Source organism: Echinops telfairi, unplaced genomic scaffold (assembly GCF_000313985.2).
Source record: "Echinops telfairi isolate 266 unplaced genomic scaffold, ASM31398v2 ScPeMD7_7424;HRSCAF=8462, whole genome shotgun sequence".
NCBI classification, from domain to species: domain Eukaryota; kingdom Metazoa; phylum Chordata; class Mammalia; order Afrosoricida; family Tenrecidae; genus Echinops; species Echinops telfairi.
Genome location: NW_022111324.1, coordinates 28,985,292 through 29,012,419, shown reverse-complemented (window position 1 = coordinate 29,012,419; position 27,128 = coordinate 28,985,292). Strand labels below are relative to the sequence as shown.

The window sequence follows — 27,128 nt, the reverse complement described above, 5'->3', positions numbered from 1 at the left end:
TGCAGTCTTGAAAAATTCAATTGGCAAGAATATTGAATGATGCAGGAAGCATCAAGAGAAGGTTGAAAGAATACACAGGCACTGTACCACTGACTTTCCAACATTTCAGGAGGTAGCTTATGAGCAAGAACCAGGGTAAAGAAAAAAGCTCATGTTGCACTGAAAGCATTATCCAAAAACAAATTTCCAGGAACTGTTAGAATACAAATGGAAATGTTTCAGTAAGCTGATGATGGTAAAAGTCAGGAAATTTGGAAGATAGGTACTTAGCCCACTGACTGGAAGATATCCATATCTGTGCCTATTCCAAAGAAAGGTGACCTAATAGAATGCACAAACTATGGAATGATATCATTGATATCGCGCATGTAAAATTTTGCTGAAGATCATCCAATAACGATTGCAGCAGGATAGGGAACAGCAAGAAGTTCAGACTGGATTCAGAAGAGGATGTGGAACAAGAGATATCATTGCTCATGTCAGATGGATCTTGACTCAAAGCAGACTATCAGAAAATTGTTTACTTGTGTTTGATTGACTGTGGGAAGGCATTCGACTGAGTGGACCATAATAAACTATGGATAACCTTGAGAAGAATGGGAATCCCAAACACATCTTTGGGTTTGCGCGGAATTTGTACATGTATCAAGAGGCAGTTTTTCAAACATACGGAATACTGCTTGCTTTAAAATCAGGAAAGGTGTGTGTCAGGTTTGTATTCTCTCACCATATTTGTTTGATCTGTATGCTGCTCAAATTATCAGAGAAGCTAGATTTTGTGAAGAATGGAAGGCTTTTTAACAATCTGAGATCTGCAGATGACACAATCTTGCTTTCTGAAAGTGAGGATTTGAAGCATTTGCTGATGAAAATCAAGGATTATAGCCTTCAGTATGGATTACAACCAATGTGAACAAGGCCAAAGTTCTCACAATTGAGCCAATAGGTAACATCATAATAAACAGAGAAAAAGTTGAAGTTGTCTTACTTGGATCCATGATCAATGTTCACGGCACCAGCACACAAGAGATCAAAACACATGTTGGATCAGGTAAATCTACTACACAAACTCTCTTTAGAGTATTGGAAAGCAAGGATGTTACTTCGAGGACTAAGGTATGCCTGACCCAAGCCATGGTATTCTCACTGTATCATACGCATGTGAATGTCAGACAGTGAATAAGGAAGACTGCAGAAGAATCGATGCCTTTGAATTGTGGTGCTAGAGAAATTCTGCAAGTACTATGGACTGCTGAAAAGACAAACCGATATGTCTTGGAAGAAGTATGGCCACGTGCTTCTTAGTAATGATAGCAAGACTGCAGATTACATCCCTTGGGCTGATTGTCAGGAGACCAGCCCTGGAGAAGAACATCATGATTGGTAAAGTGGAGGGGTAGTGAAAAAGAGGAAGGCCCTCAAGGACATAGATTGATACAGGGACTGCAACAATGGGCTACTGCATAAGAACACCTGTGAGAGAAAAAAAAAAAGAACAACTGTGAGTATGGTATAGGACCACGCAACGCTTCCTCCTGCTGTTCATACGGTTGCTATGGGTCAGAACCAACTCGATGGCACCTAACAACAACAGCTATAAGCACCCTCTTTTCTGTTGTCCCTCGTATCTATACACTGCACAATACCATAAAAATTATGTTCTAAATTATTGGTCAAGATATGAAGGTGTTTCAAGAAATTCGTAGAAAACTTGTTGCCTTCCAATTCCATTTTTCAAGAAACTTTTGGAAGTTCCCATGTAGGGAGCACTGAAAAGGTCTATAATAGAGCTACTGTTTACCATCAATTCATATTCTTTCAGACTGAACTGGTGGTTCCTTTCCATTTTATGTCATTATATTCTTTTAAGTTTTTCTACCCACACGTGTGCATGCGCACACATGCGTGCGCACACACATACATCACACAGTAGTAACATTTTCCTGATAGAAATTTATGGACTTGTAATTTGCTTTCTTTCAGTTGGGTTATTTATCCAATTTCTTGTGTACACATAAAGTATTACTACTATTTTTCTCTTCTTCTAACAGCTTTACTGAGCTGAAATTCAGTGGTATTTATAATGTAATGTTCACCGTCTTAATGTCTATACCTTAAGGAACCTCAATAATATATGCACAACTGTGCATTCATCACCAATTTCTCATTTGAAAACATTGTAATCACCCTGCAAAGAAACTGAATACCCATTAACAGACTGCCTGTCCTCCTTTCCTCACCACATGAATCATATTTATAAGTAAGGAAACGCTTTTTAAAAACTAGAAACAAGAAGTCAATAAAATATATAAGCATGGATTAATCAGAGTATAAAATATTTCTACTCTTTAAATACTATGTATGCTTTAGCAAGCTCGGTAAGCTTAGTGGATCCTGCGTTGGGCCGTACCCCAAAGCCCAGCAGTTCCATTACACCAGCTGCTCTGCTCTTCTTCTAGTAAAGATTTAGACTCAGAAACCCTAGGGAGCAGTTCTCACCTGCCCTACAGGGTCTTCGTGAGTCAGAAATGACTTGATGGTAGTTTGTTTTCTTAACTCAAGTTTTAATAACTTCAAAATGAGTACCCTAGTAAATCTAGTTCAGTAGCTGGAGGATAAAATGCTACTATCCTGTTAATAAAATAAATATAAATATAACTATATAAAAAGCTATACAATGAGAAAAAAAGCAATACAATGACCTGGTTGGCATGCTCTGAGGTCCATTCTTCGTCCACATTGTCTGGCTTAGCTCTGGGATGATTGAGGTTCTCATTTTGTTCCTCTTTGGGTGGTGTTCTAGTGGCAAGAATCACATAATCCTTTTGTGATGAACACTTTAAAAAAATTAGAAATGCTATTAGTGTGATATCTAATTGAAGAATGTATAGCTCTTGTGGCATGCATCAGATGAGTTATATTTGTTAACAGGCATTTGGTAATACCAGTATAATGGAAGGGGCCGCAGTGGCACAAATTGCTGAGTGCTTGGCAGCTAACCCAAAGATTGGTGGTTTGAACCCACGCAGAGAAAAATGCTGAAATAAAGAGGAAGGCGAATCATGTACTCAGCTTGAAGGAATGAAAAGGCAGTAGGAAGAAACACTACATGGAAGGTCTTAAATTTTAAGAGACTTATTTTTAAGAGTTTGCTGAGCTTTAGGAACAGCTTCTTCTCAATAAAGCAAACATAGAAAATGAATTTTCTCCCTGACTTTTTACCTTGCTAACCACATGTTACTCTTAATTTTCTTCTTAACTTTAATTTTTTTAAACAAGTCAAACAATATAAATAAAAAGTTCCTATGGAGAACAGCCACATCGTAAAAGCCAAGTAACTAATCTAGAAGTGTAGACTGTTGCCAAGAGAAGCTGCTTGACTGTTTACAGAGAACTCCAGGGAGTGGAACACCTAAATGAATAGCGTTTTTTGTATCCCAAGCCAGGCAATCAGATTTGTGAGAGTTCTGAGACTGAATCCTTCTCCGGAAGCTGATGTGTTAATAACTAAGCTCATTCAGAATGAGGTAGGACAACAAGAAAACAGCTGAGGCATCCCAGTTTCTTTATAAGAAGGTAACGTGGTGGTACAACATGATAAAACGTCAATTGAGAATGTGAATATTAACAAAACATTTAATAAACAGTTTAGATGTTCTAAGGTATCAGGTATAGGCACAAAGAATATTGTCACAGTAAGGTTTATTTGCTATTAGTTCTTAAAATTAAGCCCCTAGGTCACAGTGCACGCTCCCTCCCTCTAAACTGCTTGAACCAGTGTAGACAATTTGCTTATGAGACTGTTTTTCTTCTTTTTACTACTGACCAGTTAGTCCTCCCTAAGGATTAAGTCAGGAAAGGTGTGTCTCAGGGTTATAGACTTTCACCATACTTACTCAATCTTTATGCTGAACAAATCATCAGAGAAGCTGAACTATATGAAGAAGATCACAGATTCAGGATTGGAGGAAGGCTTATTAACAGCCTTTGATAAGCAGATGATACCACCTTGCTAGCTCAAAGTGAGGATGTTTTGAAGCACTTGTTTTTGAAAATCAAAGAATGCTGCCTTTAATATGAATTACAACTCAATGTAAGAAAAAAATTCTTCACAATTGGACCAATAAGTAAAATCATGATAAACAGAGAAAGATTGAATTTTTCGAGGATTTCACCATGTTTGGATCCACAACCAATGCTCAGGGAAGCAGTAGTCAAGAGATCAAATGACATATTGCACTGGGTAAATCTGTTGACCAAGACCTACTGAAAGTGTTGAAAAGCAAGGATGGTACTCTGAGGTCTAAGGTGCTTCTGACCCAAGCCTTGGTATCTTCAATGGCCTCAGATTATGCATGTGAAAGTTGGACAGGGAATAAGGAAGACCAAAGAAGAATCCATTCATTTGAACTATGGTGTTTGGCAAAGAACATTCAAAGTACCAAGGACCGCCAAGAGAACAAACAAATCTGTCTTAGAAGAACTGTAGCAGAAGGCTCCTTAGAAGCAAGGATGGTGAGGCTTCATCTCACAAACTTTGGATGTGTTATCAGGAGAGAGCAGTCCTTGGAAAAAGACACCATGCTCAGGAAAGTAGAGGCAGTGAAAGAGAGACAGACTCTGGACAAGATGAACCGACGCAGTGGCTCAACAATGGGCTCAAACATAAGAACGATTGTGAGCATTGTCCAACACTGTGCAGTGTTTCCTTATTTTGTACAAAAGGTTGTTATCAGTCAGAACCGATTGACAGTATTTACTAACAATGGTTTTCACAAGGAGACCTGGTGGCATAGTGAGTTATACACTATGCTGCTAACTAAAAGGTCAACAATTCAAACCCACTAGTAGTTTTGAAGTAGAAAGATGAGAATTACTGTTCTCATAAAGATTTACAGCCACAGAAATCCAAAAAGGTAGTTCTACTCTGTCCTACAGGATTACGGTGAATCAGAATTGACTCAATGGCAACGAGTTTGGTTTTAGAGTGAGTGATTAATATATTTTTCCTTCAATTATAATACACTAGTAGGTGCTTCTGCTTTTAAAAGTAATTTCCTAAATCTCTGGTCTACTTTGTGATTTAAAAAAAATCAGTTTATTGGGGACTTGTAAAGCTCGTATCACAGTCCAAACATATATCCAGTGTCAAGCACATTTGTACATATGTTGCCATTAACATTTTCAAAATATTTTCTTTCTACTTGAGCCCTTGGTATCACTCATTTTCCCCGTTCCACCCTCCCTCCCTCATGAACCCTTGATAATTTATATATATCTTTTTTTTTCCACGTCTTACACTGACCGATGTCTCCCTTCACCCACTTTTCTGTTGCCTGTCCCCCTGGGAGGGGGTTACATGTAGATCATTGAAATCAGTTCCCCCTAGATCCCCCTACCTTACCCTTACCCTCCTGGTATCGCTCCTCTCATTATTGGTCCTGAGGGGGTTATCTGTCTTAGAGTCCCTGTGTTTTCATGCTCTTATCTGTACCAGAGTACATGCTCTGGTCTAGCCTGATTTGTAAGATAGAATTGGGGTCATGATAGTGGGGGAGAGGAAGCATTAAACTAGAGAAAAGTTGTATGTTTCATCGGTGCTATACGGCATCCTGGCTGCTTATTTATCTTCAAACCTTTAAGACCCCAGGCGCTATATCTTTTGATAGTCATACCATCAGCTTTCTTCAGCACATTTGCTTATGCACCCACTTTGTCTTCAGTATTCGTGTCAGGAAGGTGAACATCACAGAATGCCAGGTTATTAGAACAAAGTGTTTTTGCGTTGAGGGAGTTACTTGAGTTGAGGCCCAATGTCTGTCTGTTACCTTAATACTTAGCATATACATATATGTACATAGATCTATTTCCCTATCATTATATATAAATATATTTGCATATGTACATGCCTTTAGTTAGACCTCTATAAATGTCCTTTGCCTCCTAGTTCTTCCCTATTTCCTTTTTGTGCTGATTTTTAAGGATTACTTCTAAGAGCGAGATTTAATTTGCCTACTTCTCAAATTGATCCTATTCCTCTAAAGTCATAGGTTGAATTGCATGCACCTAAAATATGTGTCAGTTTCATTGGGCCATGATTCTCAGTGGGCTGCTCTCTTATGATGTTACATGCCAATGGGTGTCATGTTCTTAATACTGTCACAATCTGAATCCCAAGTATGAGGACTTTCCCCGGGGTGTGGCTGCAACAACCTTTACATTGCAAACTCAGACTCAATGCCATCCAGTCGATGCCGACTTACAGAGGCCCTACAGGACAGGGCAGAACTGCCCCTGTGGGCTTCTGAGACTGTGACTCTTTCCAGGAACAGAAAGTTCCCGCATTCTCTTTTGGGGGGGGGTTGGTGCTTTCAAACTGCTGAGCTTGTAGTTAGCAGCCCAGATCATAATCATAAACCACCAGGGTTCCTATCTTTTACCTCACAAGAAGGTAAAGAAGAGGGAAGGGAATAAAGAGACCTATTACCATCAAGAAAAACAAGCAAGAGGGGAATACATCTTTTGGACCTAGATTCCCACACAGGATTCCAAGACAGATAGAGATCTCCAAGAATGCTGAGCCTATAACATTTGAAAGGAAGCACAGGCCTTCCTCCTAAATTATGAACCCAGAGAGAGAAAACCTTTCCCCAGAGCTGGTGCACTAGCCTCCGAACTAGGAGAGAATTAGTGTTTGTGAACGCCATCCACTTAATGATATTTTTTTTGATAACAACACTAGGTAAGATAACTCCCTTTTCTTCCTATTAAACCAACATTTCAAAATGTACAAAGAAAACAAAAAAGGAGGTACTATAGCACATGTAACAAAAAATTACCACTGTCATAACAACAAACTAGAATCGGAATAAAATTATCAAAAGCTACTTTCTTAGATATTTGGATAGCCAAGAATTTAGAAAGCATAGAAGAGCAAACAACATGCTATGGAAAGACAAAATAGCACAAATGAATGGTTAAAGACCTAATTTTGGAGTTTTTACGTTCCTCATTTTGGATATGGTACCAGAAGGGAACAGACACTAAAAAAAAAAAAAAAAAAAAGACACCAAGTTTGGTAAAATAGAAGCTCCACAAAAAAGAGGGAAGCCCTTAATAAGGATTGACATAGTGGCTGCAACAACGGGTGCAAACTTTACAATTGTGAAGATGGCTCGTGGCCTGCCAGTGTTTCATTCTGTTATATGTTAGAGAGTGCGCCTACAGGGACCTAACAATAGAAACCACAACAATATCATAAATGACTTTGACTTTGACAAAAAAGAAATGTGTTCTGATTCCAGTAAACCTAGAGTAGGTCTGTCCTACTTCTTCATGTTTTTCCTCAAGTATCTACTTTGTATTTACTGTTTTTCCGTAACTGGTTCCTCCATCCCAACCTCGAGTTTACATTGAGTGGAATATTGTAACTCTTAATAAGCAAGTAATGTATTGTATCAATAAACATAGAATAGAAGATACATACCTGTCCTATTAAAAGACCAGAAACAAAAGTCTTTCCTTGGAGATCAAGGTTTGAAAGATATTGCCCAACAGCCTCTTCTACAATGTAGGTTCTTCCCATTATCAAAACTTAACACAATGTTCTAAATTAAAAGAAAAAATATATAGCATTTTGTGGTAAAAATAAAATTGCAATGAAAAATGATCATCCTGGGGGGCAGTATGCTGAGAGAAGTGGCATACTATATATCATTCTACCTCATTCCATGCAGCAATTGTATAATACTTTGTTGCATAGTTTAAATGTATCTTCAGAATTCTCAATGGTGCTGCAGGAAACAAATGCCCATCAATTGGAGTTGGCATGAGATATCTAAACTATTTTCTATACCTGGGGATACAGAAACCCTAGTAACTGGTTACATGCTGGGTTACAAACCTCCAGGTCATTAGTTTGAAACCAACAGACACTACACAGGAGAAAGATGAGGCTTTCTACTCCCATAAAATGCTGAGTCTCAGAAACCCACAAGGTTATAACTTGAGTCAGCTGAGTCTGGTGATAGGGGAAAGACACTAGACTAGATGTCAGCACATCCATAGGTTGAGTTCTAATTTCAGAGCTACTGCTCCTTACATGTTGAACAACCTAACAGTGAGCCCCATTGTTCTCATTGCATAAATTGGAAAAAATGTTTCTGAGTATCTAACTCATTACAAAGTAGAGGGAATTTTTACCCAATAAGCATATGCTGAAGAACTATTATATGCTAGAAATTGCATCATCTGAGATGGGACAAGGCTTGGTCGTTGTTTCTAAACAACTTATAGTATATAAGTGTCATACATTTTAGTCATCACTAAGAGTAACTCCTGTTATGCTCTTTTTCCACTTTGGAAATGGGAATTATTACATTCACTCTATCAGTTTACATGCTTTTGATTTGAGTTTCTGTAACTTAAAACCAATGACTTTGACTTAAAGAGCTAAGTTATTATGAGCTATACTCTCAAGGAATTCACATATGATGGGGCCAGGGTAAGTAGATATGCATATATATTTTTCTTAAGCTTTAAAATAGACATAAACATAGAAACTTTAGGAACACCGTTTTAGTATTTTGATGAATGTGTTCCAATGTACTTTTCCCTGAGAAGTTAAATCACTGAAGGGTCTATAAATAATTTACATCTTATTCAGTACCCCACAGTCAAGACTGATTTCAATGCGGTAAGGTAAAACTGCTAAACTGATAGTTTGTTACTCTGAAACTAAAAGAACAGTTTAAGACTTAATGAACCACACTGCTCTATTAGCTTGCTCATGGTCAACATTTGTTTCCCTTGGTTACCATTAACGGTAGCTAATGTAAAACGGTTATATGCGACTCCCCAAAGTGCAAATCCCAACACCAATTTGCAGTTATAGTCTCGCTGGTAAACCTTCTAAATAAAATCCTTTTCTGACTTTGAGTGGGGATATTGGCTGCAAGGCGTCAAGGCAAAATACCTGCATTTCAAGTGGCAAAAGGGTTATCTCTTGCTTTCTTTAAATGTTCTTCCTGAGAAAATTAATCGGACCCCTTACATTTATGAATTACTCAGCAGCAATCAATCAATAGCAGCTAGGTACACTGTTTCAAATGAGTTTGTCAGAGGTGGATTTGGGTTTGTACTACGTCCGTCCATATGTTTCTTACACTTAATCCCCTCCTTTCTCCCTAAAAGAGAAGATCGCTACCTAGGCGGTAGATACAAATTAATTTGGCTGATGGGTAAGGCAATATATATTGAAGTTAAAAAATAAAAGAGGGGGGAGCTTTCTGTATCTAAGTGCGTAAACACAAACCTAAACACATGTATTACACTAACTCACCTGTACTCAGAAAGTGCACGCGTAGCAATCAAACCGTGGACACGTCAAGTCAGTGGTAGTATGAGCTCAGGGCAATTTTTTTATTCCCCAAGGTTCGGTTTCCTGTCCAGTTCCCCACTCCGTGAATGCATCACTAAGCGACCAACTTCCCACGCCTCACTTCCACCGTAAAGGCGAGATCTCGGGATTCGTTGGCGCAGCCTGATGACGTCCCCGCCCCACCTCCCAACTCTGCAGGGCTTCTGCCAAAGCAACTGCGGTCGCCACCCCGCCCCCTTCCGGGCGCCATTGAGAGCGTGGCGGTAGCCTGGCACCCGCTGTCCGGCCTTGCTGGGACCGATGCCCTCTAGTGGCTTAGTGTCTAGAAACCGCCAAAGAGGACGACCCATGACGTCCCGAGGCTACGAAGGTAAGGTCCCCTCGTTCTTCAAGGAGGGGCGCGCGTCGACGATGCTCGCCCGTAGCGCCATCGCGCGGACAGCGGTGTCCTACCAGACGGTTACAGTTTGGGGGGCGGGGAGAGAGGAGGAAGCCGAACGAAAATGGAGCTCATTGAAGGGAATGCAGAAAACACTACGTTTCCCACAGGCCTATTTACCTGAAGCGCGTGGTCGGGGAAACCGGAAATTGGATGGGGGACCTGGGGGCGGGGCTGTCTGGCGCCATCTCCAGCCTCGAGTTCCCAGAGTTCATAGCCTCTGGCGGCTGCGTGCGCACGTCGGACGCGGCCCCTGAGCTGCTGCTGGTGCCACTGCTAGCGGAGGGCTCCATTTCCCAGGGTCTCGCCGCGGGAGTCTGAGGCGGGCAGGCTCCCGGGAGCTCCAGGGTGAAGCGACGGAGACAGCGGCGCTGCCTTCTGGGTTCGCCTGGCCCTCGTCTTGCTTCAGTGCTGCCTCAACGGCTGCTGCGGCCCCCGGCCCGGCTGACATGGCGGCGGTGTTGCAGCAAGTCCTGGAGCGCACGGAGCTGAATAAATTGCCTAAATCGGTCCAGAACAAGCTTGAGAAGTTCCTTGCTGACCAGCAGTCCGAGATCGATGGCCTGAAAGGGCGGCACGAGAAATTCAAGGTGGAGAGCGGTAAGTGCGCCGCTCTTCCCGCCCCGTGTCCCCTGAGGGATTCCCAGCGGCTACAGGCGGGCGTCCTGGCCGGCGAGCGCCCTTTTTCTGCACGCCCCTGGCCCCTGGCACCGTCCCGGGCTCCTAGGCACCCAGGCCGCCTCTGCCCTTCTCCTGTCACCGCTGATAGTGCGTCTTGCTCATTTCCCATCTGAATCTCACAGAACTTCTTTCTCTGCATTTTGCGCTTCGTGGACACACTTGCCCGAGATTTTTTTTTTTTAACCGCCCTTCAGGTACCGCTTTACCCTTTGTTCCTCACCAAGTACCCTAGTTTCCTTACCTCTGCAGCCCTGTTTTCTTGGCACGCGAAGTGGTGGTGATTGATCGATTCATTGACTTGCTTGTTTATTTTCGAATCACCTGCATTCCACGTCCTTTGTCACCCGGAACACATTCTTTTTTTTCTTGCAAGAAAGTGCCATTATCTCATAGAATTAATGTTGTAAATTAGTACTCAGCATCCCCAAATCAACATAATACATTGCATTTTCTGTTCTTTCTGTACTCAGTGAGTATCGAGTATCACCTCTGCATTTGATGTTTTGCTAAATTAATCCCAGTCCCTCCTCCCCTATGAAAACGTCCATGTTTATTTTGATATAAACTTCATAATTTATTAATACTAATAATATTGTAATATTAACATTCGAAAGCACTTTTTAGGTAAACAGCTTTCTTGTGTATAAGTATGTCTGATGTATAGGTATATACCTGTGTGGATGTGTATCATAACGTATATGTATGCATGTGCACATATATGTATATTTAGTTTTGCCCATGTTAATCTACTGATAAATGTCGAAGAAACCTTGCTTTCAGTCAAGGTGTTTATAAATTTTGTGGACGTATGAAATATTTTGTAAAGGCACTTTAGGCCTTATTTTCTTTCATCATATAAATCCATTGGAAGTATTAAATAACATTCTATTCAAGGCATAATTTATCTCTACTCAGATCTTTCCATTTGGTGTGTAATTCAAGTACCCATCTCTTACTGTATACTAAATTCTAAAGTTAACATTATTGAAACTGAATGGCAGTGTTTAAAATATGTGTATGTGTGTGCTTGATTTTCTTTCTTGTAGAACAACAGTATTTTGAGATAGAGAAGAGACTATCCCACAGTCAAGAGAGGCTTGTGAATGAAACTCAAGAATGTCAGAACTTGCGACTTGAACTAGAAAAACTTAGTAAGTATTGAATGTCATGTTTTTATAAGTATTCTTGGATATTGTGATCTTCAAACACGTCTGTGTGTGCTTTGGAAATATATTGTGCATGTGGAAATACAGATCACCACATACATTATTTCATTTATATGTGTTGTTTTGCCCACAAACTAGATAATTTTTCACAAGTGCTAAGGACTAGTAGCCAGGGCCGTGGGCTGTAATTCTGACTTTGCTATGAACAGTTATTCTGCCATATGCACATTTTACCAGTGTCCTGTTACTATAAAATGGCTCAGCCTTCACTTACACAGCCTTAACGACTGTGATACATTTGAAAACAAAGTAGTGATTTTTATGACAACGGGTAAAGCATATTGATTCCATTATTGATACATTGTGTTTTCTTTTGTTGTAATTTTCATACACATCTGTGAAGCTTTAAGGCTCATTTGTAATGAACAGATTGACTTTGGTGTTTTATTTTCTTGCCATTATCTTCTATGGTGGTTTACAAGATTTTAGCTAAAGGTCCTGACATTTCCTGGGAGGATGGTATACCTCAGGCTTTGGATTCAACTGGAAAAAAGCAAATGTTAGTACTTTTCTAGAGCACATATAAAATACTTAATTTCACTTAGATGTAAATAGATTTTATTTTCATTTCTGGGAAAGGAAGACAGGTGGCTGCTAACTAGACAAGGAAGCTGTTAACCCATCCTTTCTTAACAGATCCGTGCCATTGTCTGCATCATCTGGGTTATAACTTTTTAGCTGATTTTGCCACTGTTGAAAATAGCTAACTTAAAATCCTAATGTATGTATATGACAGAGTGAATATGTTTGTGGTAGGACATAAATACATCTGTTCATAACTTTTTCTTCGCAGCGGTGCTAAAGAATTTCAGGAAAATGGTTGATTACAGCATATTATGACATTTGTGGGAAGGGTAAAAGTTAGGGATAAAACTAAATTGATGATGATGAGTATCAACAGTATACCTCCCTGTAGGTGAAGGATGTTTGTATTTTTAGTTTCCGGTTCAAATCTGCATGACTGAAAAGCAATAAAATTCATTAGAATAAAATAGAAAACTTAGACTTTTTTTTTAATGAAGCAATTGTTTATGTAGAAGTTAAGATCAAAAGTAGTAGAAGTAATAGTTTATTAAGTTGCCAGAATATAACACTGATAGGGTTTGATAAAAGAACAGTTGTTTTTTTTTAAAAATCTGCAAGTGTTTGGAGGCAAACCACGTATAAGGAAAGAGTGCTCACAATGAAAGGAGATTGAAGAATTAATCAGGTAGTATCATCCATAGTTTTCTTTCCTTCAAGCTAAAGGGCTCTGGTGGTGTCGTGAGTTATGTTAGGCTGCTAACTGCAAGGTCAGCAGTTCAAAACCACCAGCAGCTCCACAGGAGAAAGATGAGGCTTTCTGCACCCATAAAAATTCACAGTCCCAAAATTCACAGAGGCCAGTTCTACTCTGTCCTATAGGGTGAATTAAGGTAGAATCAACCTCATGGTGTTGAGTGTAAAGGTTCTCTTTAGGGTGATAAAAAATGAATTATAAATACCTATTGCAGTTTGCTGTATACGTAATATAATCTTGGTATTGTAATTACTCTCTTAATCTGATTTTTTTTAACTTAGTTTTCCAATTTTTATATATATAATATTAGCCTTGATGGCACACGCCAACGGGCAAGTGCTTGGCTGTTAACCAAAAAATCAGCTGTTAGAACTTACCTGCTCTTTCTTAAGAGAAATGCGGCATTCTGTGTCCTTAAAGATGGCAGGCTTGAAAAACTAGGGCAGTTTATGCTCTCTTGTATGCCACTTTGAGTCAGAATTAACACAGTGGCAGTGGGTTTGGTTTGGTACACATAATTCACTATTTCTTATAGTCTAAGATTCCACTGAAAATTAAGGAATTTGCTGATTGCAGATGTTGGCTCGAACTATTGGATTATATAATTTTGGAGACAAAGAATTTTGGTTTAAAAAATCAGTGAATTTCAATTGTGTTCATACTTTTGGAATATAATATTGTGCGGCTCATTCTTCTTGAGCCGTCTTCATTTTTATAATGTCTTTTGTTGACAATTAGATAAAGTACATAGTGTAATTTGTAAGCTAATGCATCCATAGTTATAAAATTTCTTTTATGCAGACACTCAGCTGAAGACACTAACTGAGAAAAACAAAGACCTTGAAATTGTCAATGATCGCAATATTACCTTTCAGGTAAAAGTGTTATTCTTGTGGATAAAGCTAAGTGGAACAAAGTGCTAGAGAGCATTTCTGTTCTGATGTATTTATCATTTATTTAATCAATGTAAAAATGAAAAACATGTCCTACTAGGGAAAGCTGCCAACAAAAACACGTAAATTTATTAGTTGGATCTTTATATATTTTATTAATAGGACATTGCTTTTACTCACTAAAGTATATCTGATATATTCTCTAGATAACCCTTGAGTTGTGAAATTTTGAAATCTCACTAAAGGTAAAGTGTTATAGAGCTTTCAATAGGGTACATTTATAGGGATCCATCTCTTATCTACCTAAATCAGCTTGCCTACCTAGTTTCCTCTCTTCTTTTCTTTTATTAATCTTCTAAATGCTTGAATGGTTTAGATCTTTTGGTAAAATTGGGTTTTTTAGGTGATTCTACATTTCTAACCATTTTTTTAATCAGTGATCAGAATTATAATTTTTTTAAATTAATTTTGAAAGTAAAAGATATTTAGCATTGAACAAAACAATTTCTTCAAATATGTAAACAAGAAAAGTTCTGCTCACAGAATCTGAGAATACTAGGCTCATATTATAACTAGAAATAACTTTTATTCGAAGTTACTTATTTTTAAAGATGCAGATAGTACTTAAAATTTGATTCACAATTTACATTATTGAATGCATAGTCGATTATCTAAAATGTAAAGCCTACCTAATTTAAAATTAAATTGTTTTAAAAAGTATATAAAATTGATGTAACAGCATAGAAAATTGTAGAACCAAATAATCAAAAAGTAAAACCAAATCTATTAGACATTATTTTGTTGTTGTTGTTTTGGTGGGAGGGGTGTGTGGATTGTGGTACATTTCACCTAGATGTGCATTTTGGTAAAAAATATGTGTATTCATACACATGAAAAATTTCAGATTCTTAGGGTGGAATCCAAAATTCTTGAAAATACATATTGCAAATAAGTAGAAATAACTCAAAACACTTCAGTGTGTTTAGATTTATTTTACCAATTTTGTAGAATTGCCACATGGGAAGAATGGAAATAGAATACCAAGATAGATCGGGATCTTATACTAACCCAAATAATTTCAAGTTTAAATTAAAAATGTTAAAAAAGGAAATACGAAGCAGCTAGAAAATACTGTAACTCATTTGACTGCTGTCTTGAGAAAGGATTTCTAAGCAATAAGACAAGTGTTGGAACTTTATGATAAGTAATAATTTATCCAATAAAAATTTAAACTGCATTAGAAAAACTAAAATGCAAGCAAATGATATGAAATTTTTAAAAATAAAATTTATGGCTGTTTATTCTCATTAATATGAAGAAATTTAAAGTGTTTATGGAAAAATAAATGACAACGTAATGGACTTTTTCCACTAAGTTTAAAGCACCCTTGTACATATTTTCAAAATGTAAGAATATTATTCAAAGGGGATTAAAAAACTAAAGTTAATTCAGAGAGCTACACAAATAGCCAGTGGCAATATAAAAGTTGCTATACTAAAGTTTTACTAAGAAAAAAGCAGGTAGAAATAATTTTCACATCTCCAAAGTAGCAGCAATTTCTTTTACTTTCTTGCATATGTTCATTAATAGTAATCTTTAGGTTTGGCATGGTTGACTTGGTATTTGCATAAGTGACGGAAATACATATAAATTCAGATTCCTATTGTGCTGAAGGCAATTTGGCAAGATATACTAAGAATTTTAAATCATTTTCTAGGAAATTTTGATGTAAATTAATTAGAATCAAAATCTAATTCCAGTTCTTGAAATACCATAAGAGCAAAAAATTAAATGTTCACTCAAGACATTTAATTGACACATGTCCTTAAAATAAGAGTGACATTGGAATAGTTAACAAGCGTAAGGAAAAAAACAATAGAATATCCAGAGTATGAACAAAATTGTTGAGGTTATAGCTAATTTATAAACTTTTAATAAATATGATGTAAGGGAGAGAAAACCAACCATTTTTAAACTGACGCCATTATAAACTAAAGTGAGAATTCTTTGTTGGTGTTTCTATATTGGTTGACTCAATTATGTAAATGTTCACTCTTCATTGTATCACAGACTCAATTTACAAGAACTAAGGAAGAATTAGAAGCTGAGAAAAGAGATTTAATTAGAACCAATGAGAGACTATCTCAAGAACTTGAATATTTAACAGGTATGAAGAATAAATACTTTAATCTCCAGCCTTGGTTTTTGTTCTATTGTAACAGGGCTAGGAATGAATCCTAGTCCATTTCTGTTGTTCTTTTAACATGTGTTAGGATGAAGCTCAGAATAATCTACTTTTTCTCCAACTCTACTGTACAAATGAAAAAGTTAGGTCATTTTGAGTCCAGGGTTTACTTGTAATGTTATAACACAGTGTTTTTTAGGTTACGTAACTGGAAACAGTTCACTTGTAAAGGTTGAATTTTTGCCTTATGCAAATACCATTATTCGTAAGCGTTCAGTATAAAACCTAAAATGATTGACCATTTTAACAAGTTAGGCTTAAGGGGTTCAGAAGCAGGAATATAAAATATGTGTGGAATATAAAAAACACATAATGTAATGTACAGTACAGCTGATGAATTTAAGTGCACTTGATTTTTAATGGTTTACCTAGGGACATTAAGTTTCCTTTGGTTTCTTTTTACAGGGTGTTTAAAATTTATAGAATAAAAGGGAAAACTTCTAGATATTTATGTTACTATACAGTATTTAATTATAATTCCGGTTGTAGGTAAGGTTACTTTGGAATTTTTGTTGATGTTCAACTCATGAGTTGAATAAAAGTAATTTTTTCATGTTAAGGATTATAAAGAAATTTAAACATGTTTTGGTTGCCACAAAGTACAGGTTTTAAGGAAAATTAAAATGTCGAATATTAAGGTGCTGCATTTAAAGTAATTGATATTGGTCATGTGTTTGATTGAATACACAACTTTGCATGCTCTATAACCAATTGGTTAAAATCATATTGGTAATTGAGTATAGCACATGAAAGTTAAAATGGGGATATTGAGAACAACTGACTTTGTATTGAATGTTTTTATCTTCGGAGATGAAGTGATGAAGTTTTTACAAACTTGTTCACTGTTTTCAATTATAGAGGATGTTAAACGTCTGCATGAAAAACTTAAAGATAGCACGACGACGAAGGGTGAGCTTCAGTTAAGATTAGATGAACTTCAAGCTTCTGATGTTTCTGTTAAGGCAAGTAACAAATTCTAATGCATAAAATACTGGTTTAACCAAATTAAAATTTAAACATAGACAAGCCAGTTACGTGTTAAACCAAACTCACTGTCATCAAGTCAGTGCTGACTCATGGTGACACCTATGGGGCTCTGAGAGTGTTATCTGTTTAAATGAGTAGAAAGCCCAGTCTTTCATGCAGAGCTGCTGGCGGTTTTAAACTGCCCATCATGCGGATTGCAGCCCAACTCATAACCACAACACTGCTGATGAAGGTAGATAAAAGCTGTGCTCCGTTAGTCTTGTCAGTGAAGTCCACATTAAGCCAATCTGGATTGAACTCTTTTGCTTATTTGAAGTTTAATTTTGTTGTACTTATGTGATAGATTGTGTTTCCAGTTAATATATGCAAGTATTTATTTCTATTTTAAAATAAAATATTTCTTGTATTCCTTAACTGTAGACATAACAGTTCTGTGTAACTAAATATCTTGGATTTCTGTAGTATCGTGAAAAACGTTTGGAGCAAGAAAAGGAGTTACTACATAATCAGAATACATGGTTGAATACAGAGTTGAAAACCAAAACTGATGAACTGCTGGCTCTTGGTAGAGAAAAAGGAAATGAGATTCTAGAGCTTAAATCTAATCTTGAAAACAAAAAGGAAGAGGTAAATAATCAAAAATTGTCATCTTTTTCCACATAGGTTATCATCATGTATGCCAGTTAAAAACTCATTCAATCATGTCTTAAGTGTATTCTAAGATCGGGGTTCAAATTTGGAAATGATCATTTATAATCCAGGAAATCAAAATTTCATTTAAATTAAAAAGTTACGTTTTTTTTAATGAACTGATATTCTATTGTATGATTTATTTTTCTTGAAACATGTTTAAAAAGTAGTGGTATTTTTGTGACATATACGTTGTTACATTATTGTGGTTTCATAAATGCACGTTTCGCATAATTTTTCCTTATGCACTCATTTTGCTTTTGCTGAGCAACGTAAGTTTTATGTGAAATTAATTCCACTTAATACCACATACTTCCCTACTTTGCTTATCTTTCTAGGTTTCTAGAATGGAAGAACAGATGAATGGCTTGAAAACTTCAAATGAGCATCTTCAAAAGCATGTAGAAGATCTGTTAATCAAATTGAAAGAGGTATAGATGTTACTTTAAGCTATTATTTACAAAAATATATAAGCATTGATGAAGCTATTTATGATACGATTTTATGTTTTAAACTGTTCCTGACACTTTAACACCAACAGACTAAATGTAGCTAAACTAAAATAGCTAGAATCAGGAATAGCAGTTATGTGCTATCACCAAAACACTGTTTAAAAATTCAGTATGGGTTAATTTTGGTATCATTTAATGATTCCACTTTAGGAATATTTTCTTCTCCAGGTGATTCATCTTTTGTCTGGTGAGCTGATTATAATTTTATTGTTTTTATTTCTTGGAGAAAGATTAAATTGAATTATTTGTTTCCTTGATATTTGGTAAACATTCCAAATTCTGGTCAAACTAGACTCTTAAAATTGGGCTACTTTTTTCAGGCCAAGGAACAACAGGCCAGTATGGAAGAGAAGTTCCACAATGAATTGAATGCTCACATAAAGCTCTCTAATCTGTACAAGGTAAATATCCCATTAGGTGTTTGATGTCATATTGATGCATTCATGGCTGTTAACGTAACACTTTAATTTGTAGAGTGCTGCTGATGACTCAGAAGCAAAGAGCAGTGAATTGACCGGAGCAGTGGAAGAACTACACAAACTTTTGAAAGAAGCTGGAGAAGGTGAGTTTTAAAATATGGTAAGAATATCTTGTTTTTAAATAGGTTACTTTTCTTTACCTTTCAATATTGGTTGTTGGATATAGAAGTCAGACTAACAATTATCAGGGACAAGACTGGTATAGAAGAAAGATCATTGGATTCAGAAACTTGTGGATGCAAACCTGCATTTGAAAATATGGACAGCTGTTCCATTTCTTTCCTTTAAGTAGCCTTGTATGTATCATTCTGATTTCTAATGGGAACATTTCTTCCATTTTTGAGGCATTTTCTTTGCTTAATGTATATAGATTGATTATTTGGGCATCTTTAACTCATAAGTAAATCTTAGTTTTTATGTTGTCAGTATGATATTGCAAAGCTCTAGATGTTCTTAAATTCATGCTTTCGTTTATTGTAAGCTCTTTAATTTATTTTGCAAACTTATGATCAAAATTAAAACAAAAAATATGCTCATAGTATTTTTTTTTTATCAACCGATATCTTTATGTTCCTCCCTGGATTAAAAAAAGCAAAATGGAAGGCGTATTTATTAGGTAATGTTGCTTGAGAAATTCTAAGCATAATGACAGTTTCAGCTAGTAATGTCAACCAACATTTCTAGAATCTAATGTCTCAAATGCTACATTTTGTAAGCAAAATCATAATTCTTTGGTATTTTATCTTCAAACATGCATCTAGCCAGCAAAGCAATACAAGATCATCTTCTGGAGGTGGAAGAATCTAAAGATCAAATGGAAAAAGAAATGCTTGAGAAAATAGGGAAATTAGAGAAGGAACTGGAAAATGCAAATGACTTGCTTTCTGCTACAAAACGTAAAGGTGTGAATAATATATTTTTATTAGTGATTTAAGATACTAGGATTCCCTTATGCTGTAGTCATTTAATAGTATTTCTTATGCTTTGATTTAATTAATTGCATTAAGTTACATCCTTAAAATGTTTTGTTTTAAATTTACTATTTTTAACCATATCTTATGGCATTATCAGTTAAGTACCAATTGATTACAAAAGTATATATCAGTTTCCAGGGTACTTTTAATGTGAAGAAGCTTCAAAACGTTGGTGGGAAAATTCTAAAATCTTTTAATTCCATTTTTTCCTTAAAACTTTTTGAAACCTCTCATGTAACTGTTTGGTGCCTAGGTTTATCATCCATGCAGTAAATAGCAAGTCCCAGAACATGTGATTTGTAAGGGTCCAGAGATAAGCTTAGCCCACACACACACAGTTAAGCCTCAGTTTTATTTAAAGTAATAGAGCTACTTCTTAAGAAATGAAGCTGGTCCTTCCCTCCAGGTGAGAAAGACACCTTAACCATAGACAAGCTAAACTTCGATCTAGAGTTCCCTCTCATGAGTTGAGAAGGGACTTGTCTAGGGGAACACTTCTACTTTTTATATGGCAGTTTCAAAGAGTAAGTCAACTCAGAGCTTTACAGATGGTCAAACAATTTCCTAATTAGTTCAATTCGTCCTTGAGTCTCTTGCTCCCTTTCGTTCAACTTTATCTTGCCTGTGGCTCTAGGTCAGCATGTTTGAGAACATTGTAGAATTATCTCCAAGTAGAGTCTGTCAAAATATTCACTAGGGCCTGACTTCAAGGATCAAGTGTTTTCCAAGCCTTTTGTCACAGTGACCTTTGTTCACAACTTGTTCTCACAGGGTCCTTTGTTCATTCCCTTAGGCAGAGCAGAATTCCCTGTTCTGTCCCTAACAATAATTACCATGTGATTATTTTGAAAGAATTGGCTTGTATTACATGGCTAATATGTCTAAATTTTCATAGGAATCCATGTGTAATGTGCAGAGATGTCAGAATTGTTTTTAAATAAATGATCATGGATTTTAGTTAGCAATTTAATGAAAATGTATTAAACTTGTATTTCTGGCACAGGAGCCATTTTATCTGAAGAAGAACTTGCTGCCATGTCTCCTACTGCAGCAGCTGTTGCTAAGATAGTGAAACCTGGCATGAAATTAACTGAGGTAAGGATGATAATAAATCTTGCTATTTTTCTTCAGCATTAATGTTCAGAACTCTCAGAAAAGTTATTCTTACATCATCTGATTGATCATACTAGGAAAATATTTTCTTATTTCCTGGGGCTGTCGAATGTTAACACATCCATCTTGGAAAGCTGCTAAAAAAAAAGTATTTGGGTTGACTTTAGATCGGTTACATGCTTTTATCATGCTTAGGGTGAAAAGATCCCTCTTCTGTTTTCAGTTGTATAATGCCTATGTGGAAACACAGGACCAGTTGCTTCTGGAAAAACTGGAGAACAAAAGAATTAATAAGTATTTAGATGAAATAGTGAAAGAAGTTGAAGCCAAAGCACCGATTTTAAAACGACAACGTGAAGAGTATGAACGTGCACAGAAAGCTGTGGCAAGTTTATCTGTTAAGCTTGAACAAGCTATGAAGGTTCGTGCCATTCCCAAATTTTAGCTCTGGGGGAAGAAAAGTATAGATTAACTAGTTCCTTGATAATTGTAAACTGTGAAACCTCTCATTATATTGGTAGAGTTTAAAATCACAAGAAGTTCTACTGATAGTCAATTGAAACGATGAGAGCCTTTTACATTTTTAAAGCTGTTCACTCTTGTTCTCCTTAGATTCTCTCTTAGAGGGTATATATCCAAATCACCTTGGGATTATCTTCAAATTATAATAAAAATCTCTTTGTATTAGAATTTTCTCAAATTTAGGTTGTCATTCTTTGTCAAACAGGATGATCCATTTAGAAAAGATGCTGTTTGATCATAGGACTCCATTTTTTAATTCTTTCACAATTTGGCAAATCTATATGCATTTTACTGTTTATTGGGAGTGCCAAGTAAATGCATAATTATCTTTTATTGAGATAATTAATCATTGTGAGAGTGCTTATACTCCATTTTTTTTTAATTTTAGGATACTATTAGTAAATTACTAAGGAGCTATGTAAGCTATTAAATTTATTTAGTCAGTTCAGGCCAATCAGATTGTGTCAATTCTAAACGGATAACTTTCTCTTTTTGAAGATAATTTTATCTTTTCAATTAGAAATTAAACCTCTACTGTTGCTACTATTGCAGTTTATAATTTATGGGTCATCCTAAATTCAATTAGATTATATGTAATGGGAACCTAACCAATTGATGTGCTGTTTAGCAGTTTTTAGAGTTTTATCAGTTTTGTACAAACCTTTTGCAACCCCCTTCCTTATTACATGATCTTTGTGTTCTCATTGGTATCACTAGGGTTCATTACAGGTTTTTATTGTATGTTTTCCAAATTGTTTTCTTTCTTTAAGGTTCCAAGTGTGTTAGAAAATATTCCCCTTTTATCTGCTTGTTTGTCAAAGAATGGTAGAGCAGCTTAAGAATCAATAACTATTCACTGAAGGGGAAAAAAACTTTTATTTCTCCATTAATATATAGTAAGAATAATAAAAATCCGTGGAGTTATATCTATTTATTTACTTATTTATTGCAACTGCTGAGGGATTTAATTTCCACAGCTTTTGCCAGGAGTCCTTCCGTCTACATTTTCTCATAGTCATTTGTTAGGTGGGCTCTTTTGATTTCGTGACCCGGTTGTTTCCTTACTTGGACATACTAATCCCATCTAGAGATTTGTACCATTGCTGATTCATGGATATTAGCCAACTTTATTTTTAATTATTTTCGTTTTTACTGGAATTGGGTAGGAATACCTTTAAGCTAGTCTGCTCAAAGATACCTGAACCAGAAGGGTAAATCTGATCTATCACTTCTATTAAAAACATTTTTATTGAAAATAATATATTAAGATGCAAAATTTGCATGCATTTGAAACCAAATATTAAAGATTATAAGGATACTATGTCTTTATAGTAATGTTCGTAAAGCATTGCCATTAAACCATCCAGTAAAATATTGTATATCCTATATATTTTTTTTAAATAGGCTTGTGTGATATAATTGCTGTATCTTAAATAATTCTGAGTGTCACCTTTATAAACTGACTTTTATGAAGCTCATCCAAAGTTTTATAATTGTCTCTTTTTTACTTTTAAGGCTTATTTTGGTGGCCTTTGTAATGATTGTTAATGCAATGTAGTGCTATACTTTTGCCTTCGTAAAAAATTCTTGTAAGGATTTTTGTGGTATCATTTGATACCCTATGAGTTTGATCTGGCAGTAAGATTCTAACTGACAGTGATTATGGTGAAGGCTAAATTCCCATGATTATCATTTAGAGAATGAGCACTGTTGTAGTAAGAAATAATATATGTTCATATTTATGTAGAATTTCTCATTTCTAGAACCAGCTATGTTATTTAAGAAGCCCTGGTGACGAGGGGAAAAATCAGGACCTAATGCCGGGGGTTTAAGTGGAAAGAAAATGTTTTCAGAATGATGAGGGCAATGAATGTGCAAATGTGCTTTACACAATTGATGTGTGTATGGATTGTGATAAGAGTTGTATGAGCCCCTAATAAAATGAGAAGAAAAAAAAGAAGAAGCCCTGGGGGCATAGTGAGTTACACATTAGGCTACTAACCATAGGTCAGCAGTTTAAAACCACCAGCTGCTCCTTTGGGAGAAAAATGAGGCTTTCTTTTCCTATAAAGATATACAACCTTAGAAACCCAAAGGTACAATAGTACTCTGTCCTCACTGTAGGCTTGCTATGAGTGGAATTGACTCAAGTGTAATGAATTTTTTTAACATTGTATAAGATGCTTTCATTTATAAGTTGATTATTATGGTATTTGAGCGCTGTACATTTTTATTATTTGTATGTCTGAGTAAATCTAGCCAGGAAATACAGAATATTCACTTAAAATTTTATTGCAAATTTAAAGGAGATTCAGCGAATGAGGGAAGATACTGATAAAGCAAACAAACATTCTTCTGTTCTTGAAAGAGATAATCAAAGAATGGAAATACAAATAAAAGATCTTTCACAACAGGTTAGAATGTTTTTGTGTGTATGTTCTGTTCATTTGCTTGTGGGTGTCTCTCATTTTTTTAAACTGCCTGCCCAATACCATTGTCATACTGTTTTTTTACCCATGATCCTTAGTAAAGGGAAATCTGTGTAGGAGTATGTAAGATAGAACTGCCACATATGAAATTCAAATTACAACTCTCCACTTATTTTCCCTAAAATACTTAATATCAATTCTCAAGTTTTAAGAAATGAAATATTTTTTTAAAAGTCTTCTTTTACTATTATAGCCTCTGATGGGGTCACCAAGTTAACAGACTGCAATATATTTGGAATGCTTTCTTAATATACATACAAATGAACATAAGCAAATATTTGCATGAATAAGTGTTGATAGTTTTAACTAAAATAGTATCATACCATGTTTATTACTATGCCACTTGGTATTTTTTAATAAGCACAAGTCATTTTTGTGTTAATAACAAAATTCTTTAAAGTATTTGTGATACCATTTGATAACACATTTGTATTTTTCCCCCTTTTCTAACATTTTTATTGGCTTAGATTTTATTATTTTTTGTGCACACACAAATAACACATGCATAAAATTTTTATTTAAATGTCTTGATACATACTTTTATCTGAAAATCTATTTTCTATGCCCCCCCCCCACGCTCCCCTCTGTCATGTAATACATATGTAAGTACATACAGAGGTAATATATAAGGGACCTTCAAAAAAGTATATGAAAAAATAGAATGAAAGAAAACAATTTTTTGATGAACTTTTCAAAGCTCCTTAACATACCTACTTGGGTATATACATTGTTTTATAAAAATGGGACCACATGTTGAAATTATAGTTTGTCTACATTTTTTTTAGAGTGTAAAACCTTCATTATATACTTCTCTAGAACTTTAAATTAATTTTATTTCATTAAGTTTTTCTAAGATTATTTAAATTCTAATACCTAAAATAAGAAAGGTTGATGGCTCTGATTTTTAGGTTAAAATTTAAGTTAATGATAATTGAAACTTTTCTAAGTAATAATTTCCATTTTTTCAAATCTTCAGAATTAAAGCCAATTCTATTTTATAACATAAGTCTTCATTTACTTTTTAGATTAGAGTGCTTTTGATGGAACTTGAAGAAGCAAGGGGTAACCATGTAATTCGTGATGAGGAAGTAAGCTCTGCTGATATAAGTAGCTCATCTGAAGTAATATCACAGCACCTAGTTTCGTACAGAAATATTGAAGAGCTTCAACAACAGAATCAGCGTCTTTTAGTGGCTCTTAGGGAACTTGGAGAAACTAAAGAAAGAGAAGAAAAAGAATCAACTTCATCCAAGTAAGCGGTTGACTAATAAACAATGAATTTTGTTTGTTCGGTAAACATTGAATACTAGTTTTCAGCTCTCGTGTAATGTGATTGTTATAAATGAAAAGGAACAGAGAAAAAGTCTCTTTGTATGAACATTTTTATAGCAGTGCAGAACCCAGCTCAGATTCAGAGAATCTATCAAACTTCTAGGTACTGAGTATTGAAGGATTTATAAGGACTGCCCTAACAAAGCAAAATCAAAATGCTTTTTGTTTTTAATTGGTGTTAGAGGAGAACGAATGGCTGTGAAAGAAAATTGAGTTTGGACTGAATAGAATTTATAAGAGATTTTTTGCAAACAATTTTTTTCGGATAGCATCGACAGAAGTTTAAAAAGTGATTCTCAAAATAATAGCTGAAGGGGGGAAAACGATTAAAGAAAGTGAATATTGTATTTTTAATGCCTAGTTAATTTATAAGAGAAGTTACAATCATAAAATCTCAATCTTAAGTTTTGAAATAGACTGGTTTTATTTCCTATATAGAATCACTGAACTTCAACTCAAACTTGAGAATGCTCTCACTGAATTGGAACATCTTCGTGAGTCCCGACAGCAACAGGCGCATCTTGCCGATTCCATAGTTCGTCAGCGTGACATGTACCGTATTTTGTTGTCACAAACAACAGGAGTTGTCATCCCATTACAAAGTAGGTTTTTATATGCTATTTTACTAGTTTCTTATTATTCCTGAAATGTGTAATGAGGAACTGATTTTGCTACCTAAATAATAACTACCCCAATGGTGATTGCTTCACGTTTGACTGCCTTATTTCATTGAACATCAATTCCCAGGCATAATTTCATTGAACTTCAATTCTCGGGCATCGCTCAGTTTTTTACATAAAATGGGAAACACCCAGCGTTTTATGAAAACTGAGAAAGTCTTCACCACTGTTGAAAAATGTACTAGTTGTCCAAAAGTTCTTAGAAAAAAGGAGTTAAAAGATAATGGCGTTTGTCTCATGAAATTTTAGAAGGGCCTGTTATACCTTAGAATAGACTATTATACTTATTTTTAATTTCCTTAGAATTTATTACTATATTTTTAATTTTTTAGTTTGATGCATTTAAACATTGTAAACATTAAACAGATAGACTTCATGTTTTATAACTCCACTCATCTCCAGTTTAACTCTTTCTTGCTGATTTTGATAATGATGTGGTCACATAGAAATCTTAGATTAAACTGGTTTATCAAAGCTGATAATGCATTTTATCTTTTTATTTTCTTAAAGCTTCAAATTTAGAAGATATCTCTCTTCTGTCAACTCCAAAACGTGCAAGTACATCACAAACTGTTTCCACTCCCGCTCCAGTGCCTGTTACTGAGTCAACAGAGGCTATAGAAGCTAAGGCTGCCCTTAAACAGGTAAACATCATTCTGTATCTTTGGATTAAATTCTTAGAGAATACAATCTCATCTTCTGATAATTTTTTTAGTTACAGGAAATTTTTGAGAATTACAAGAAAGAAAAGACAGATAATGAAAAGATACAAAATGAGCATCTTGAGAAGCTTCAAGAACAAGTTACGGAACTGCGATCACAAAATACCAAAATTTCTACTCAGCTAGATTTTGCTTCCAAACGGTAAATATACTCTTATTCGAAGGCTAACAAAGTTGTGGAAAATTAAAGTCAAAAGAAATAAAAACAATTGATTTTCTTCCTTTCCGGTTTTATTGACATAGTTCCCATCCACACAATTAATTGTTTTTAATATGTTAAAAAGAATTGTGAAGTCATCACAACAATCAGTGGAGCATTTTGTTAATTTTCTCCTCAGTGTTCTTAGTTCCTCTCCAAAAATTATTTTCATAATTTACAGTTTATGCTTGTTAGCTTTCTTTTTTGATCTTAAAGGGTCTAGCGTTTTCTCAGGCCAAAATTATTTGTAACTGCAGTAGAGTAAGATAAACTCAGCAAATTTTATT

At 35.5% G+C, this 27,128-nt stretch overlaps 2 protein-coding genes across 3 annotated transcripts in view; one reads left to right on the top strand and one right to left on the bottom strand.

The window, feature by feature from the left end:
• Positions 1–9,457, bottom strand: part of ODR4 (odr-4 GPCR localization factor homolog) — a 53,112-nt gene extending 43,655 nt beyond the window's left edge. Inside the window, exons 1-3 of the mRNA XM_045298163.1 lie at positions 9,341–9,457; positions 7,487–7,607; positions 2,703–2,837 (exon numbers count right to left, since the gene is read on the bottom strand). Coding sequence (XP_045154098.1) covers positions 2,703–2,837; positions 7,487–7,585 — 234 coding nt within the window. The 5' untranslated portion in view covers positions 7,586–7,607; positions 9,341–9,457. The remainder of the gene's footprint in view (positions 1–2,702; positions 2,838–7,486; positions 7,608–9,340) is intronic.
• Positions 9,458–9,672: 215 nt separating this feature from the next.
• Positions 9,673–27,128, top strand: part of TPR (translocated promoter region, nuclear basket protein) — a 62,979-nt gene continuing 45,523 nt past the window's right edge. For both annotated transcript variants that reach the window (XM_045298150.1, XM_004706667.2), the window contains exons 1-18: positions 9,673–9,749; positions 10,119–10,418; positions 11,546–11,650; positions 13,806–13,879; positions 15,968–16,064; positions 17,001–17,104; positions 17,592–17,756; positions 18,158–18,250; positions 18,652–18,732; positions 18,806–18,893; positions 19,572–19,712; positions 20,788–20,879; positions 21,121–21,318; positions 23,726–23,833; positions 24,934–25,160; positions 25,679–25,842; positions 26,431–26,564; positions 26,636–26,784. In XM_045298150.1, the coding sequence (XP_045154085.1) occupies positions 9,680–9,749; positions 10,119–10,418; positions 11,546–11,650; positions 13,806–13,879; positions 15,968–16,064; positions 17,001–17,104; positions 17,592–17,756; positions 18,158–18,250; positions 18,652–18,732; positions 18,806–18,893; positions 19,572–19,712; positions 20,788–20,879; positions 21,121–21,318; positions 23,726–23,833; positions 24,934–25,160; positions 25,679–25,842; positions 26,431–26,564; positions 26,636–26,784 (2,390 nt within the window). In that variant the 5' untranslated portion in view covers positions 9,673–9,679. The remainder of the gene's footprint in view (positions 9,750–10,118; positions 10,419–11,545; positions 11,651–13,805; positions 13,880–15,967; positions 16,065–17,000; positions 17,105–17,591; positions 17,757–18,157; positions 18,251–18,651; positions 18,733–18,805; positions 18,894–19,571; positions 19,713–20,787; positions 20,880–21,120; positions 21,319–23,725; positions 23,834–24,933; positions 25,161–25,678; positions 25,843–26,430; positions 26,565–26,635; positions 26,785–27,128) is intronic.